Raw genomic sequence first — 18,708 nt, forward strand, 5'->3', positions numbered from 1 at the left:
ATGGAACCAGATAGGGAGAACCTTGTATCTGCTAAGTCGCCACAAAGTTTGAACTCTAGGCTATTGTCCAGTTACATAGTAACTAGTTACTGTAACCTAAAAGTAAAGTGTTGCCAGGCTTCTTTTTCATAAAACAGAAGGAGATTTATACTTATATTATTATATTATTATATATTATATATATTATACTTATATATATATATATATATATATTTATACTAATATTTTTAAGCTATTTGCGTTTGTCTGGGTGGTTAAAAAGAGGCAGCTGGTCCCAATATGAATTGTCCCATAGAGAGCCCAGAAGGACTGTGGCTTTCTGGGAGTGCCAGTGATGTTCACAGACACGCCGCTGAATAAATGATGAGTGGCCATTAGAAAGCTTATCAATGTTTTATTACTTCAAAAGGCAATAAAAAGGAAACAATAAAAGAACCAGATAGTCTACAGAAGTGGCGCAACAGAAGTGGCGCAACAGAAGTAGCGCAACGGAGCCGTAAAAAAGGACGAACGACTCCTCTGTCGCCTCATCGGGGGACAACCGGATCAAACACAGAGACACACAGAGACACACACGGACACACACGGACACACACACACATCATTGTGTGTTTTGAAGACGCAGTAAGTGGTCTGAAATGTCAGCAGAAGCAGATTTCAGAAAGTACAGTACTGTTGGGCAACGTCATCTCCTCTCCCTCTTTCTCAGATGAGTTTAGACTCCTGGAGGGTCTTGGGGGGGCTGTGGGACTCCTGGAGGGTCTTGGGGGGGCTGTGGGACTCCTGGAGGGTCTTGGGGGGGCTGTGGGACTCCTGGAGGGTCTTGGGGGGGCTGTGGGACTCCTGGAGGGTCTTGGGGGGGCTGTGGGACTCCTGGAGGGTCTTGGGGGGGCTGTGGGACTCCTGGATGGTCTTGGGGGGGCTGTGGGACTCCTGGATGGTCTTGGGGGGGCTGTGGGACTCCTGCATCTCCTGGCATTTTGTTGACAGCTCCCTGAGACATGGGGGAGAGACAGGGAGACAAAGTGAGAGAAACAGAACCAAGATGGTCCTCCAGGTCGGCGGTCGAAACTGAGGCATTCCTCTGAAAGCCCTCTCTAAGGTCTGATCCAGGACCAGCCAACCTGCCATCACATCCAAAGGCAGAAAAAAAAACTAAACGCGATCTAACCACAGAGACCAGCTGCCCCTTTTAAACCTCTTTTTAACCACCCAGACAAACACGAATAGTTAAAGATATTAGAAATGTAAATCTCCTGCCGTTTCATGAAAAAGAAGCCTTTACTTTTAGGTTACAGTAACTACTATGTAACTGGACAGTATATTGTTAAAACATTGTAGTTACTTAGCAGATCCTATGTAATGATTTAGTAATGGGACATATCTTTGTGATCACTCTGAACAGGATTATGGGATGTTTTGGGGACTGAGTGCACTCAGTTCTTTAGGACTGCATTCAGCTGAAGCCAGCTGTGTAAGCTTTCTTTCACAGAGACACTCTGTAAGGAGACCACAAAAACAGAGAGGCGCGCATGTTGTCAAGCAAACATTATTGTAACAACCTTTTTCAGAATGTCCAAAGGGTGAAAAAAAAAAGAAAAGAAGGAAAAACAGAATGTAAAAGAGACACACACAGACACACACTCCTGAAACAAAGACAGACTGACAGGATCTGCTTTCAGAGAGTTGTGTCTATTTGTGTGATGTCAAAAGACATCAAAAATGGTCTTGGTAAAAGGTAAGAATGTGAATTATTTCGGGGGGGGGGGGGCTTTACAAATCTCTCCTCACACAGGCGAGATCAACAACAGAGAACGCTAAAAGCCCTCAGACGACAGCTCTCCTCGGTTCTCCTCCTCTCCCCATCCCTCGCTCTTTTCCTGCCCTCCCCCCTCTCTTTCCTTAGGCTGTAAGAGCACTCTGCGTTTCACAAGCAAAACACCCCACCCCTCCACCCCTCCACACGCACTTCTCTTGTCAGACAGCTGAATACAAGAGTCCATGCCCAGATATGCAGAGACACCAAGAGGCTCAGACCTGTAGACTAGAGAGACTTGGGAGAGTTCTAGGGCCATTAGGCCCTGGTAGTGAGGAGGCCTGGTAGTGGGGAGGCCTGGTAGTGAGGAGGCCTGGTAGTGAGGAGGCCTGGTAGTGAGGAGGCCTGGTAGTGGGGAGGCCTGGTAGTGAGGAGGCCTGGTGGTGAGGAGGCCTGGTAGTGGGGAGGCCTGGTAGTGGGGAGGCCTGGTAGTGGGGAGGCCTGGTAGTGAGGAGGCCTGGTAGTGAGGAGGCCTGGTAGTGGGGAGGCCTGGTAGTGGGGAGGCCTGGTAGTGAGGAGGCCTGGTAGTGAGGAGGCCTGGTAGTGGGGAGGCCTGGTAGTGAGGAGGCCTGGTAGTGAGGAGGGGTACTGAGTGGGACCTGATCTTGGAGACGGTGGTTCAGTGTAAAGCAACTGTGACCCCCGGGGTGCCTCCGTTGCCCGCAGACAGAGAGCTCACAGAGGCACAGCCTCGTTCATGATCAACACCTCCACACTGCAACAGCCTGCTGCACACTGGAGGGGATCCGGGAGAGAGTGCCTGCCTGTGTGTGTGTGTGTGTGTGTGTGTGCACGTTTGTGTGTGTGTGTGTTCATATGTGCGTGTCTGTGCATGTATGGTGTGTGTCTGTGTGCATGTGTGTGGTGCGTGTGTGTGTGTGTGCGTGCATCACACCGTTCCCTGAATAAGCCTGGAGCGACTCTCAACAAGTCTCCAGGGAAACCACAGAGAGCTGCATCAGGATTGTACTGCACGACAGCCCAGTAAAGAGTAGAGTACAGTAGGGAACAGCGAAGAGTGCACACAGTGTAGACAAGAGAATACATTCACATTTAGTCATTTAGCAGACGCTCTTATCCAGAGGGACTTACAGTAAGTACAGGGACATTCCCCCCGAGGCAAGTAGGGTAAGTGCCTTGCCCAAGGACACAATGTCATTTTGCACCGCCGGGAATCGAAACGGCAACCTTCTGATTACTAGACCGATTCCCTAACCGCTCAGCCATCTGACCACCACAGAATAGAATAGCAGAGAACAGCGTAGAAGAGAACAGAAAGTGGTAGAACAGAATGGAGCAGATGAAAATGGAATAGTGCAGAGCAGGATGGAGCGGAGCCGAACAGAGACAAACCCATGCTGCTGCAGACAGACCTCCCGCCGCAGGCCGATACCAAACCTTCCCAAAGACGACCACACCGGCTGATAATGGAACCCCGCTTCCTCTCATTCCGGGGCCCTAACCTGGAGCAGGGGCTGAGGTCTGACACATCGGGCTTCCTCCCCAGAGCGGTGACACCCACGTCACTAGACCCTGGGTCGACCTCCTCTGTCACCCAGGGTCAGTGACGCTCCGCAGTGCCGACACTGGGGCTGTGTGTGGGGGTTGTGCGGTGACAAAGGCATACGTGCGCACAGCACACACACATTGATGTGTAGCTGTGCACCCGCGCACCAGTTCACTTATGCTTGTGCGCACACACGCGCACACGCACAGTCACCATGTCATTCCGAGGTTTGGGGAGATTACCTCGAGGACGTTAGGCACGGAGGATTTAGCCGCGTGTGTCTGGCGCTGGGAGGTGATAAGAGACCAGGCCCCACCATTCACGCCGTCTGTTCCACACACAATGGAGGTCTGTGGAGAGGGGCCCCACACCGTCGCCTGCCGGGCCGGAGAACCACAACAACCACCCCCCCCCAGCCTGGACGCATTCAGATGATATTTTCATCTCGATTTAATTGAGAGGTTTTCTTCCCCCCACGCTCACCCCTTTCTGAACTTTTGTTCTCGCCTCTCGACCAACGAGAGCTCGCAGGACCACAGTTTGTAGTCTTTGACGCTCGGTTTTGGGAAAGGGTGGTAATCCTGAGCGGAGGAGGCTCCCTGCCTTCGCTGAACACTGTCTGGAGGTAGCACAACAGTAGAGGCTGCCTTCTGCTCTCAGTCTCAGCCTCAGTCCCCTGCCCCAGTCCCACACAGCGGGTCCTAATGGTGAGAGCCCGGACAAAACCGAGTGGTTCCTCATGACCTCATCGTACAATACACACACACACACACACACACACACACACAAACACAGTTGCACACAAACGCGTGTACACATCCACAAACTCTCAATTTCTCACACACACACACACACACACACACACACACACGCGTACACCGGCACACAGAAACGTGGAGCCTAGACTACAGAGAAGACCTGGGAGCACTCGAGCCTGTTTCACATACTGTAGCTAAGACGGCACCTAGCCGCTAACAAAGACCAGCATTGTCAGAGATACTGAGAACTCGTTCGTGGCCCGCCAGCATAGTGGGACCTGAATGTGAAAACCAGGGAATGGGGGAGAGAGAAAGAGGTGCATATCCATACCTCTCGCTCCATCCCTCGCTCCATCCATCCATCCATGCCTCTCACGTCTCACACTACCGCCCTGAACACGGTAACAGGAGTCAAACACTCTTCTCTGTGTCCTCGTGTAAATATATGGCTCCATCTCAGGTTTCTAGGATCACAGGAGTATCAGGAGATACAGGTACAGTACTGTGTAGTACAAGTACAATACTGTGTAGTACAGGTACAATACTGTGTAGTACAGGTACAATACTGTGTAGTACAAGTACAATACTGTGTAGTACAGGTACAATACTGTGTAGTACAAGTACAATACTGTGTAGTACAGGTACAATACTGTGTAGTACAGGCACAATAGTGTGTAGTACAGGTACAATACTGTGTAGTACAGGTACAATACTGTGTAGTACAAGTACAATACTGTGTAGTACAAGTACAATACTGTGTAGTACAGGCACAATACTGTGTAGTACAGGTACAATACTGTGTAGTACAGGCACAATAGTGTGTAGTACAGGTACAATACTGTGTAGTACAGGTACAATACTGTGTAGTACAAGTACAATACTGTGTAGTACAGGCACAATAGTGTGTAGTACAGGTACAATACTGTGTAGTACAGGTACAATACTGTGTAGTACAAGTACAATACTGTGTAGTACAGGTACAATACTGTGTAGTACAGGCACAATACTGTGTAGTACAGGCACAATACTGTGTAGTACAGGTACAATACTGTGTAGTACAGGTACAATACTGTGTAGTACAGGTACAATACTGGGTAGTACAGGTACAGTACTGTGTAGTACAGGTACAGTACTGTGTAGTACAAGTACAATACTGTGTAGTACAAGTACAATACTGTGTAGTACAGGTACAATACTGTGTAGTACAGGTACAATACTGTGTAGTACAAGTACAATACTGTGTAGTACAAGTACAATACTGTGTAGTACAGGTACAATACTGTGTAGTACAGGTACAATACTGGGTAGTACAGGTACAGTACTGTGTAGCTTTTGTTTGGTGAATCTATATTACTGAGTCAGATTCCAGAAAAACAGCAACTCCCCAGATCAGAACAACCCATTGACGCATCACACCCACACCCAGTACGGCATCTCAGCATGGAGCTATACCAGGAAAGACTCAAATAGTACCCTCGCTCGACAGGATATATTGATGACAGAGTGGTTCCACACGGCCACTAATGATGGGAGGGTCATTTTCTACTAAAACATTTAGGCTAGGTGCCGCATAGAGGAGGAGCTCTCGGTGACAGCCAGGGGTGTGAGGCTTGCTCTGCGGGGGGGAGGGGGGGTCAGGCTCCCCACCACTTTGGACAAAGACAGTAATTATTGGCCTTTCTGTCCAAGCAGCTTTAAGGCATGCATAATTCAAATTCAATTACACTGTAGGGAACAGTAGGAAACGCGAGGAGAGGAGAAGAGGAAAGGAAAGTTGATTTTCACTCCGGTAATACGCCGTTTCCTCGTCAATGAGTCAGCAGAACGTCCTCAAAAACAGCTGAGCTGCTCCTGTGGAAGGGAGGGAAGAAAACAATGGTTTTGACAGCCCCGAGGCGATCAGAAATGTAAGGCTGCAAGCTACCTGGGACTTGTTTCCCCCTTGGTTGTGTCGAGTACTGGGGAGAGTCTAGAGGCTTGTTTGAAGGACGACCTCACTTTAGTGAGGACAGAACAGCACCTACTTACAGCCACTAAGCGGTAGTCATGACCTAGACGGGTCACAGGGCTGGGGGCCTCTCAATCCCTAGCATCCGGGGTAAAGGTAAGCTCTGATGAGGTCACTCCTGTGCACAGAGGAGCGTGTGTGTGTGGGCGGGGGGTTCAGGTCAGACGATCTGCAACAATCTAAAAAGGCTCTTAAAGTCACACAGGTGCATCATCTATTCTACAGCCTCTCCAGCCCACCCTTCACACCTGTGTTTACACCATGACCTAACCATCCCACCATGTCGTGTTCACGGGTCTGTTGGGAGGGGGGAGGGGGCAGGGGGAGTTCCTCACCACTGTGAGGAGGATTCTCGGGGCGGGAGGGAAGGCGACCTTTCACACGGCCGCGTGTTCACCACGGTCCCCGTTATCACCAACACGTCCCTTTGCTGCAATCTCCGACGGCGCCCGTCTGGCTCCGACCAGACCTGCGGAGCTCCACGGCCCCTCCCAGGGCCCCCGTGTCAGACCAGAACACCTTCACAGGGCCAGGGTCCAACCACAGGGCCTGGGACTCGTGTTCCAGACGTCACGACACCTGCGGATGACACCGGAGCGTGCACTCCAGCCCACACACGCCATACCCACAGACTTCTCCGAGAGGCGAGCCTCGACTCGGCTCAATCTGGGACGAGGCTCCTCGTGTTTCAGTCCAACCCGGTGAACAGTCGTCCAAGAGTCGGCTCCCATACGCTCACATTTCCAGAACAGCGTGAACAGCCTGGTTTGACAGCCTGGATCCCACCACCCCCGTCCCCCTCCCAGACGCTGCCCACAGCCTGGCAGCAGCCGGCAAACGCTGGGAAAAAAAAAATCACGAGAGAAGTCATGAATGATTAAGGAACTGGGGTTGTAGCATGTCATATGAGAGGACAGAAAGAGAGAGAGGGGGGGCTGGGACACAGTGGGATCCACGCTCGCTCATTTCCTGACCACCTGGCTAGTTTTGACTCCTGGCTGGGCTCTGTCTCTGCTGCCCTCCTGCACCAGGCTGGGCTCTGCCTCTGCTGCCCTCCTGCACCAGGCTGGGCTCTGCCTCTGCCGCCCTCCTGCACCAGGCTGGGCTCTGCCTCTGCTGCCCTCCTGCACCAGGCTGGGCTCTGTCTCTGCTGCCCTCCTGCACCAGGCTGGGCTCTGTCTCTGCTGCCCTCCTGCACCAGGCTGGGCTCTGCCTCTGCCGCCCTCCTGCACCAGGCTGGGCTCTGCCTCTGCTGCCCTCCTGCACCAGGCTGGGCTCTGTCTCTGCTGCCCTCCTGCACCAGGCTGGGCTCTGTCTCTGCTGCCCTCCTGCACCAGGCTGGGCTCTGTCTCTGCTGCCCTCCTGCACCAGGCTGGGCTCTGTCTCTGCTGCCCTCCTGCACCAGGCTGGGCTCTGTCTCTGCTGCCCTCCTGCACCAGGCTGGGCTCTGTCTCTGCTGCCCTCCTGCACCAGGCTCCGTGATCACAAACACTCTCTCCCTGCGTGGGACTGTGGCACTGCACAGCTGTGACGGCGCGACGGTTGTCATCCATCAACAGTTTCCCCCCAGGGGAGGCAGGAGTGGAGGCAGGAGGCAGCTCTCTGCCAGACCCCTCCAGGGGAGGCAGAGATGGAGGCAGGAGTGGGGGAGGTAGCTCTGTGATCGCAGGTGCACAGCCCTGCATCTGTCCTGCCTCTGCACACCGTTACACGACACCGCCAGCTCACCTGAGGCTGGGAGGCGGGACTCTGTGGTCTGGGTCAGAGTGTGAGTGCGTGTGTGTGTGTGTTCTCAAAATGTGCATGGACACACGCGTGATTGGGTTTCCAGTGTGCTATAATATCGTCACACTCGCTATTCGGGTCCCTGTGGCAATTCACAACATTGTGTGCGTAGGGTGGGGGGTTAGAAGAGGGTAAAGAGCAAGCTCTTACGCCACTGAACATACAAGCAGATCATATAACACACACACACACACACACACACACACACCAAAGTAGCAGGATTCTCCCCTAGTGCGTCATCTCTCTAAGCCGGCAGCATCTAATGGCATTGTTTGTTTGCAGTAATCCCCTTTGTTGTCCTTATCATATGGACTATGGCATGGCAGAGAGTAGTAGATCATGCAAGTTATGTCTGTCACACACACACACACACACACACACGCTACAATGCACACACACTTACAGCAGGAGTCAGAGTGGGGGTGGGGTGGCAGACAACGATGTGGTCATGTGTATACGGTTCATGTGTTTTCGTTTAAATATAATCATGTAAAAGTGTGCCCCTTTATAATCACACAAACTCCTTAGTCGTATCCATCACAGGAAAGCTCCTCTTAATCTCTCACTGTGTGTCATCATGTACTTGCTTATTTGCACACCCTGTTAAACACCGAAACCACAAACCGAACGCATACATAACATGAAACGTACGCAACCTGTTCAGTCATGAGACGCACGGTAAACACATTTCCCCGTCAAACCTTTTTCCCATCGGAAAACAGTGCAAAAGTTCAAGACGCCAATAAATGGAAGACAAGTAGAGACGAACAAACGCGCCTGAGCTCCAGTCTGCCTTGGTGAACTGCTCCCTGTGCAGGAGGCTGCCGTTGCGTGTGGAAGTGGCAGCAGTTAAAAGACCTGTTGAGCTAGTTGGTTATCCACTGAGCTATCAGACACTGTGTCCCTGACACGCTGTCACGACCGTGTAATTATCCCTGTTATTCTCATCTCCGCAGCCTGTTTACAGTCTGCCAGTCACCCTGCTAGCCAGACACACAGTCAGTCAGTGTGTGTGTGGGGCTTGACTGGCAGGAAGAGAGCAGGTCTATTTTGGTAGCGTGGAACATCCCCACCCTCCACACAGGAAGTGACATCCTTCACACCAGGGTGCGCGTGAGCGCACACACCTGGTCCAGACCTGACCAGTGCATCACGGGTTAATGGTCAGTTTCCTGTAGGTCAGGACAGCGGTGAGTCCAGTCTCAAACCTCTGTACGAGTTTCCTTCCAAAACACCCCCCCCGACTCCCTTCCTTTCTACCTTGACACCGACGAAGAACAACTAACACCCACATCCTACCCCGTTGACACTTTCAACCACTAACAACTAAAAAAAGATAGGGAAGATACTCCCGTAATTGTCGCACTATAAAGTGCACCGTTATATAAGCTGCAGCAGCTAAATTGAATGATGTGTACTTATATAAGCCACACTGGAATATAAGCCGCAGGTGTTTTAATGTTTAATTACCATATGTAAGAGTTTGTGCACAGAGGGGATTGTCGGGAAAGAGATGGCTGCTGGAGGAAGCTCCTATTTATTGACCGTTAGCCGTAAAAATCCATAGATTAGCCGCACCGTTATATAAGCCGCAGGGTCGAAAAATGGGCTTATATTCCGAACATTACGGTACTCATCTAGATATGTCGGTTTGCTGCAGCTCCCTCCTTTTTTTCTTCTGTGGTTGGAGGTGGACTTTTAGTCACAACTCCTCATCCCCCCCCCCATGCCCCCCCACAGGCTGGAAGTCTTACCTCAGCAGAGCTCTGTGTGAGGGGAGATGTGGCTGGGGGAGGCTGGGGGGGTCGGAGGTCAGGGGTGACGAGAGGGGAGGGGGAGTGTGGGACGGCTTGGCAGGGCGCTGTAGGCGGACGGACTTGACTCGGATTGGCTGGAGGTTGCTGCCACGGCGACGGGCCACCCGGCCGACCGGACCTGTGCCCAATCTCCGGAACGACGGCTCTCGTCTGCGGACACACACACACACAGTTACAGCAATAAAGACAACCAAACCATCAACTGTCTCTAATATTCTCTCCTTCATTCATCCATCTTGCTGTCCCCTATTCCTGTTCGCCTCCCATTTCCGCTCACTCAACTGTGAGTCTCAAAAACATCAGAAAGCATTACCAGAGGACGCAGCTGCCAATGGGTGGGCTGGTGTGTGTGTGTTTGTGTGAGAGAGAGAAAGACGAGCCTGTTAACCGACATGCCCCATCTCGTTACCTTCAGAACAGCCTGGTTATTGACAGTTCCTCTGTAGATCAACATGCAATTTTACCACTCGCTGTCAAACGGCCAGGTAGGTCACCAAACGTAAACAAACACGTAGCATAGCAGCCAGAGAGGAAGTGAAAGAGTCAGCAGCCCGTCAAACAGCAGACAGTAGATAAGCATGTGGAGAAATGTCAACCCTGCTGTGAACTTTGACCCCAGATGTCACGGGAGGGCAGCTGGAGGACAGGGCAGAGGAACTCTTGGCTCTGCTTCAGTGGGAAGCTCCCAGAAAGCATCCAGACACATGCCATGTTCTGAATTATTCAGATTCTCGGGTTGTTTGGGTTGAAATGCGTCACATGACCATGGTATTTTGTGAGGTGACCCCTGACCTACTGTACACCCTCTTTTCCAGGTCAGTCTCAGTCAGGGGTCAACCCGGCCTGACCCCCAAGACCTGGACCGTGTTTGCTGCCTGACCCCCCTCCCCCCAACCATCACCCAACAACACACAGACACACGCTGCAACACTTGAGCTTGCCAGGCATACACAGTCTTCCTGGAAGTCTGAGAGACGTTCTGACCTCCTTCCTGGGCCCCTGGCTGGAGCTCAGACCAGTTCCATGAGTTTAGACAGTCTTGGGATGGTGGGTTGTACTGGGTCTTACTTAGGGACCCTAACCCCCCCCCCCTCCAGGGGTTAGGGCCAGAGGCTGAGCTGAGTCAGCACCTGGTGGAGAGAGCTGTCCAATCCGCCCTTTGTCCCCTAGTCGTGTAATCTGCCGTCCAATTAGATCCCTTCATCTAATCCCTTCGTTGACCCCCGGTGACTCCGGGCGACCTCACCCCTTGTCACGGCGACCCCGAGCAGTGAGGAATGACAGGTATGCTGTGTGCAAACATACACGTGCACACACACACACGACAAATACTTCTGCCAGGCACACACACACACTTTTTCCCCACACACTTTTCTCCCTACTCATGCGTACACATGAGCATCCTGCACCCACACACACACACACAAAACCACACACACACACAAAACCACACACTCAGACTCACAAACAAGCACACACACACACACACACAGTGTCTGCCTCCACTCCTATGTGTGGCATGTTGTTGCCGGGAGCGAGTGCGCCAGGTCTCTGGGCTCCTCCTGGGCGAGGTGAGAGGGATCTCTCCAGTCAGACACATACCTCTACTGTCAGTGATGTCAAGAGTTGACGACGCCGACCACAAATGACTGTGAATAAGACTTTAAATAGAGAACAGACGAGGCCAGGCCCACGGTTGTTTGGAAGGGTCTCCACCTCTGAGATGCGTGAGTAACGCCCAAGGTCGGGACAACGTGAAGACGATTTTTTTATGACCTTGACTTTCCAGTCCTGTTCCTCTGTAGGCGCTGTATGAGAACACATTGTTCCCTCACACATATAGGGATACGTTGATGCTTGGCATGCAACAGGTGTGAGAAGTAGCTGCAAGCACATATCCCGTTATGACACATTCCAGAACGATTGCGCTCAGATTGAAATCAAATCTTCTCCTGAGCTTCTTGTTGTTTGAAAAGAAACCTTGAGCGACTTCAGATACAGGTACAACAATACTTCCATGTCTGTTTCCGGCCGTGCTAAACCGTGAAAGTCAATGAAAGCGTATCGATTCGTGGAAAAAAAGGGAGATTGGGAAATGGTCAGTTAAAAACTAGGGAAAACTACTGTAGAAAAAAAGTGTTTAGCGGGGAAAATCATTAAATCATCCAGCAACCCTCACCTGTTATCTTCCCCCTGTGCAGGGACATCCAGGGGGGAGGGGCCCTTGACCGAGGCCCCGCCCACAATGTGGGGCTGTCCTCTCAGGCTCCGCCTCTTCCCTTTGATCTGTGGGAGGGGCCAGGGACAACATAAGACAAGAGAATACAATTCGTCATTTAGCAGACCCTCTTATCCAGAGCGACTTACAGTAAGTACAGGGACATTCCCCCCGAGGCAAGTAGGATGAAGTGCCTTGCCCAAGGACACAACGTAATTTTGCAACCGGCAATCTTCTGATTAATAGCCCGACTCCCTAACCGCTCAGCCATCTGAGCCCCCCAGAATAGATATCATGACAGCTGATAAGAGATCTTCCAAACAAAATACATTACAAATTAAAGGGTGTTGTATCATGTATTTGATTAATTATACAAATAAATACTGAGATTAGGGGCTATTTGGTCTATTCCGCAATCACAGCCCTCAGTATACAGGAAGTTCTAAGATATGAGACTTATCTGCCAGCTTTGACAAACTTCTAATCCCAAGTAGCTGCCAAAGTTTCTTTTACTGAATTGTGTTTTTTTTCCCCTGACAAGGCATGTTTCTGTAAGCCTGAATGTGGGAAAAACAGACTTCCCCAAAGAACCACCAGACAGAATGATCCTAAATCCTCTCTCCTGTGTGTATTATATGGCCTATATTGAGGAGAATGGTGATGGCAGCCTGGTAGGAAGACGGAAGCGTGAATTTGTAAAACATAAAGGTCAAACTAAAGCCTGGAGATCCTTTAATACTGTAGGGCCAAAGTGACCATGCAAAAGCAAATAACACACACTCTCCCCTTCACACACACAGACACACACACACACACACACACCACTCAGATGTGGATTCTGCTCACTAATCTCAAACCAAAACTCTCCCCTCCTGTGCTGATGTCAAACCTTCAACATGGCAGAATGGATTGGCAGATCTCAAATATGGTGGCAGCTTAACTCAAAACAGAAAGACACAACAAATGGCTTGACTTGAAGTCTAAACAGTCATTTTTTCTCTCTGAAAATAAAAATAATCCAATGGCCTAAAAGTGTCTGGGTAATCTCATAGGGATGGGCGTGGTTAATCGAATATCCGGATATCCTAAAGTAAATTAGTATTCGAATACTTTTTTCAAATACTTATGAGCGTAGTTTAATTTAAAAAAAACATTTTATTGAAAAACCGTCGCGTCGTGTTGTGAATTCTAATAGTTGTGATGTTAGAAAATGATAAACCATCAAAAAAGGTAGGCTACGCCTGTGTTCTGCTGCGAGTCTCCTTTCATTTCATTTGGCGCTACAAGAAGCATAGTGTCCTGGCTAAGCAGTACCTCGCAGCAACCTCAGGTCCTGCAGTCTTTTCTACGCCGGCCTGCTCGTAAATCGACTCCGTACTCGCCTCTCCCCTGAGCATGTTTACATGCTAATTCTCCTGAATAAAAATGCGTATGGCTAACGCAGTTGTGGCTTATTTATTTTCTTACCAGTAGCCATGTAGAGCTAGCGTAATCGGCTGTTTATGTTTGCATTGTGTGGTGGCGCACCGTATCCTATAGGATTCCGGTTCCAAGTGAATATCCAAGTTGATATGCAATAGAAAGACGAAAGTCTTTCTTTTTTATCGAGAATAGCCTACCCAATGTGTTTAATTCAGTCCAATGTAGCCCACTTTTTATTTCACATAATAATAGGCTAATCGCTTCTTCGCCAAATTAAGAGCCTACGTCTGAAGACGCAGCGTTTTTTCAAGTTCATTGTCTTTTCGTCATGTTAATAAATTGATCTTTCATTTGTTTTCTTTATTCAACCCTTATTTAAATCTAATAGCTTAACAGTTCCAATTATTGCCAGAATGTGTGGTGGTTCATGTGTTTACTGTATGCTTTGCGTCACGTCAGGCTAATTACATAACGGAACCACATTAACAAAATAGATTATTCGGATATTCGAAAATAATTTCGGATACTATTCGAATAGTGAAATCAGTTAAAATCTCCATCCCTATAATCTCAGAACGCTTTTAGGAAACTAAAAGGAAACCTGACATTTATGTCAAGGTGCTAGATCTAGACCGGCCCGCTCCTCTCCTCACCTCACCCCCCACCCCACCCCTACCTGAGCCTGGGGGAGAGTGAAGGCCTGGGAGGGTGTTCCGCCAGCTGCAGCGCTGGAGGTGCCGGGCTGGGGGGTGCCGGGGTGAGGGAGGCCAGGCCTGCTGTGCCTCCCTGACTGCTGGAAGTAGCGCTGGGCTACACGGACAACCCTTCTGAACACTGCCCTGGGTCCAGACACGGAGGGATCTGTCGAGTACAACCATCACAACATGTCAAATCCCTTACTCCCTCCCTCCCTCCCTGCGTCCCTCCCTCCCGTGTGTGTAGACTAACCCTAACCCATCCTCAGGGAGAACCTCAGTGTCGCGTTTCGTATAGTACTGAGGTATAAGGAAAACAAGCTACAGTTCATCTGACTTCTGTAATGAATGAATGAAGTGTTACGTTAAGCATCTTACTGTACAGGGGTCTGAAAATGTTGTGCGGTCCATCTTAACGAGTCTGTCCCCGACTCTGGCTTTCATAGTGACTCAGATGTGACTCAAGTTTAAGCAAGATCTGGTGCCTCCCGAGTTATATATATATATATTTTACAACTTGGCAATGTTCAACTTTCTCAACTATTTTTACGGCTACACCCATCAAACTTGACTCACGGCTAAACTGCTGTTTAACACAGGGCCGTTTCTAATATTGGAAAGTTTGTCTGATCAGCCAGCTCAGTTTTTAACCCCTTGTAGTTCTGCAGTCTGTCAGATTTGGGAACGTGAAACCAGCCAGACTCTATCCAGTTTACAAGAGCATTAGTTGTGACAGGGTGAATCCATCTCTTTTATGAGGCTGTGTTTGGTGTGTGGCCTGTGCCAGGGTTTGGAAGGGCTTTCTGTCGTCTCTCAGAAGAGCGGACTTGAGTTTTGTTGAGGTTTCATCCTGTCAAACAGCCCATGTGGAAGGATTGAATGGGTTAGGAAACAGTTTAGGGTGTGTGAGGTCCTGACGTGCCAGATCTGAAGTGGAGAACGCCCCCCCAACCTACTCCTCCACTCCTGTCTTCAGCAGCTGCCCCCCCCTCCTCTCCCCAACCCACTATCTGGGCTTCCTAACTTTCTTCAAAACCCTTGTTTATCTCCCTACAGTCAGTCAGTCTCTGTCTGTCTGTCTGTCTCTCTCTCCTTACCTTTCTTCAAAGCCTTCTCCTCCTTCTCCTTCTCTTCCTTCAAAACCCTTGTTTATCTCCCTACAATCAGTCAGTCTCTGTGTCCGTCTGTCTGTCTGTCTGCCTCTCTCTCTCTCTCTCCTTACCTTTCTTCAAAGCCTTCTCCTCCTTCTCCTTCTCTTCACTTCCTTCAAAACCCTTGTTTATCTCCCTACAATCAGTCAGTCTCTGTGTCTGTCTGTCTGTCTGTCTGTCTGTCTGCCTCTCTCTCTCTGTCTCTCTCCTTACCTTTCTTCAAAGCCTTCTCCTTCTCCTCCTCCTTCTTCTCCTTCTCCTCCTCCTCCTTCTTCGCGTTTGCAGGTTCGTTCTCCTTCTCTTCCATCCCCTCCTCTTTCTGCCCTCTCTTCTCCAAGAGAGGCTGTGATGGAGCACTATCACATGTGTCTGCAACAGAAACAATTCAATCAGATATAAGAGGAAACTCATTAAGGTAACACTTTCGTCATGGTGTACATTAACTACCGTTACCTACAGGAGCAACATGTGGCTTTACTAAAGTTAAAGCACTTGATCATGCTTTAGCGGTACAAGTTATTACAGGTGAAACTTGGTATGGGGCCCAGCTGCACTCCAGGGGTAACTGGATGTTAACATAGATCGTGTTTTGGTAACACAATCTTCAACTGCCTCTTGGCAACCTTCACTTACCCCTTACACCCCTCCACCATACTACAATACGCCTTGTGGTACAGCCTGTTGGAGATAAACACACTTTGGAGAAAAAGAAAAGAGTGACGATTGGGGTTAGCCTTTAGTTGGCTAAGCCTAGCCCGAAAAAACCCAATGTAAAGACGACGAGAAGGTGACTGAAGGCTCCAGTTGGACTTCCTGAACGTGTCCCATCCGTTCCTCCTCCTGCCCACGAGGCTCTTGGATCTCCATCTATCTCTCTTAGCGTCAGAGTTATAGGACGTGGAGCTCCATCTGCACGTCAACTTCAAACAGGAACAGGTGCGGACACGCTAGATAGCCTACCCTCTCTTTATTCGCGTGGGGGTCTGAGTGATGGATTGTCAAGAGAGAAAAAATTGAGACAAGCCAAAAAAAAAAAACGGAAGCTTTGATGACTTCCCTCCGCCGCTGTGGATGTCGTCATGGTGAATTGTTGGGCGTTCTTTAACGTTATCCCTGTGTCACCAAGGAGGTTATACATGGAGATAGCAGCCAAGCTGTCTGCAGGCTAAGGGCACCAGCCAGGATGACCCAGCATATGGTCTCTACTTCCTGTTGGCCCTGGGAACTTCCTGTTCTCAATTCTGGAGTGTATGACTAATATCAACTTCAAAATTGGACAGAGAGGTTATGTGAATACAGTGTGTTTGCAGACTGAGTGTCAATATAATTTGACATGGTCATAATTATGAGTATATTAAATGGTATTTGCTTTACAGCATAATCCCATCTGTGTGTAGTTCCTCTACAGAGCACCTTCAGTCTCTACTGAGGATCCTCCTGCTCCTGCTCCTGCTGGGTGATGTCCTGTTCTGTACACTAGCAGGCTGACGTCAGACCAAAAAACACCCGGGTCTGGTTCGAGGCCGTTAACCCCGGCTTCTGCTACCCTTTCATTTACAGGAGGCCTCCTGTGCCCTCGGGGCCGACACTGACGCATGGCCGAAATTATACACACACACGATAACGACGCGTCCATGAGTTCAGCCCCGGATGACAGAGCCGGAGAGATGTTGCTCTGTGACTCAGAGGCTAATTAGAAGGCCCGGAGTGACACGGCGTATTCCCTTGAGACAGGCAGCTTTCGGTTTCGGATGACACCCTTCTGGAAGAGTAAGCCGTTTGGCGAGGAAAACGCTGCCAAATTGAGCCGTGACGCACACTTTTCAAGGTTCGGGTGTTTTTTGTTTCTCTCGTCTGCATAAGCGCTGGCCTCTGGGACAGGGGGAGCCGGCAGTGAATAAGCGGGAATAGAGACGGCCGTCAGCACTCCTTCTCCTCCCATCTGACTGACTCTGCTCCATGGCTCTTTCTGGCTGATCAATTACAAAAAACGGCTGGCCTAATGGAGTTTGATTCCATTTTAGAGGAAAGCGCTTCCTCCACATTATGTCCCGGGTAGACAGCCAGGTATAGATCTCACACACACACACACACACACACACACACACACACACACACACACACACACACACACACACACACACACACACACACACACACACACACACACACACACACACACACACACACACACACACACACACACACACACACACACACTATACTGGCAAGTCACATTCAGTTCAGTAGCAACAAATCAGTGTTTTCTGGACCTCTGAACGCAGCCCTGGTTTAAAAGGCAGGACATCCTCACTGCCCTTCCGGCTGCACCAAACGAAGGAAGGTGAGCTGCCCTCTTCCGCTGGGGGCGCGGGGCAACAGCGCTAAAGGAACAGATTAGCATAACTGGCCTCTTAGATAAGCACCCTGCTTCCTAGCGGGAAAAGCAGCATCACAATGAACAGCAGAAACGGTAGGTAGAAATAGATGGCAATATCATAGTTGACTGAAATTCATGTGGCTTCCGCATGTTCAAGTTCCAGTTTGGTATCTTTATGCTGGTCATGTTCCCTTCCAATGATTTATTTTATGAATGCAATGGTTCTACAACCTTAACAACAGACAATCAAGGTTATTTTTTTTACAGCTGTTAACCTATTACATGACTGAATCTGTGTTAGTCAGCTGCACTGCTTCAAACAGCGTTAGGGCTGTGGATCCCAGCACCCAGTTCAGTCTCACTCTGAAGGACGGTTGTTCCTGGTCGAGACAGACGACAGACAAGGCTCCATGTTTAAGGTCCAGGGTCATTGTCAGGGTTAACCACACACACGTAAACACCCCCCCACACACGTAATCACCCCCCCCCACAGAGAAACAGGAGGAGCTTTGTGAGGACCTGCAGCAGTCTTATCAGTCCAACTCATCTCTCCAACATCAAAGATGTCTTGTTCAAAGCATGGTTTGCCCACATCAGAGAGAGGGAGAGAAGCGAGGGGGAGGAAGATAGAGATAGGGAGAGAGAGAGCGAGGCCTGCAGGGACGATAACAGTGGCTGTACTACCGAGGTGTATTAGCCCACATCCACTAACCTCGTATGAACTCCTACAGACTGCAGTTTACTCCATGTACACCACTACCTTTTGGAGATAACATGAAAGGAAAAACTCAACTAAACAGGCAAGACGTTGGACGCTTCTTTGGGATGAATGTAATTACTCTGGGTCTGTGCCAACATCAGAAGTTCTTGAGCTGTGTCTGTCTGTCCATTCATCTCTTCTCTCATCGTACTGCCCAGAGCAGAGCCTAGAACAACAGAGTTGTGGAGAAGAGTCAAGGTTCACCGTAGCAGGAAACATGATAAGGAAGTGAAGGAGTTCTGAAAACAGGCCGATGCCCTGAAAAAACACACACACACTTGTACGCACCACTTGCAGATGCATACACACAGGGAGAGAGCCAAGCACTACACAGACACCGTAACAACATGAAGGGGTTAGGAGCACCTAGCCATGTAGCTACTGTGTGTCA

General features: G+C 49.8%; 1 protein-coding gene across 1 annotated transcript in view; it reads right to left on the reverse strand.

Moving 5' to 3' along the window:
- Nucleotides 1-378: 378 nt before the first annotated feature.
- The window catches only part of LOC146258328 (uncharacterized), a 31,465-nt gene continuing 13,135 nt past the window's right edge, over nucleotides 379-18,708 (reverse strand). The window contains exons 11-15 of the mRNA XM_084673071.1: nucleotides 15,391-15,546; nucleotides 14,008-14,192; nucleotides 11,871-11,977; nucleotides 9,629-9,841; nucleotides 379-994 (exon numbers count right to left, since the gene is read on the reverse strand). Of these exons, the coding sequence (XP_084529197.1) occupies nucleotides 706-994; nucleotides 9,629-9,841; nucleotides 11,871-11,977; nucleotides 14,008-14,192; nucleotides 15,391-15,546 (950 nt within the window). The 3' untranslated portion in view covers nucleotides 379-705. The remainder of the gene's footprint in view (nucleotides 995-9,628; nucleotides 9,842-11,870; nucleotides 11,978-14,007; nucleotides 14,193-15,390; nucleotides 15,547-18,708) is intronic.

Source organism: Hypomesus nipponensis, chromosome 14 (assembly GCF_054491055.1).
Source record: "Hypomesus nipponensis isolate SF chromosome 14, ASM5449105v1, whole genome shotgun sequence".
Taxonomy (NCBI): domain Eukaryota; kingdom Metazoa; phylum Chordata; class Actinopteri; order Osmeriformes; family Osmeridae; genus Hypomesus; species Hypomesus nipponensis.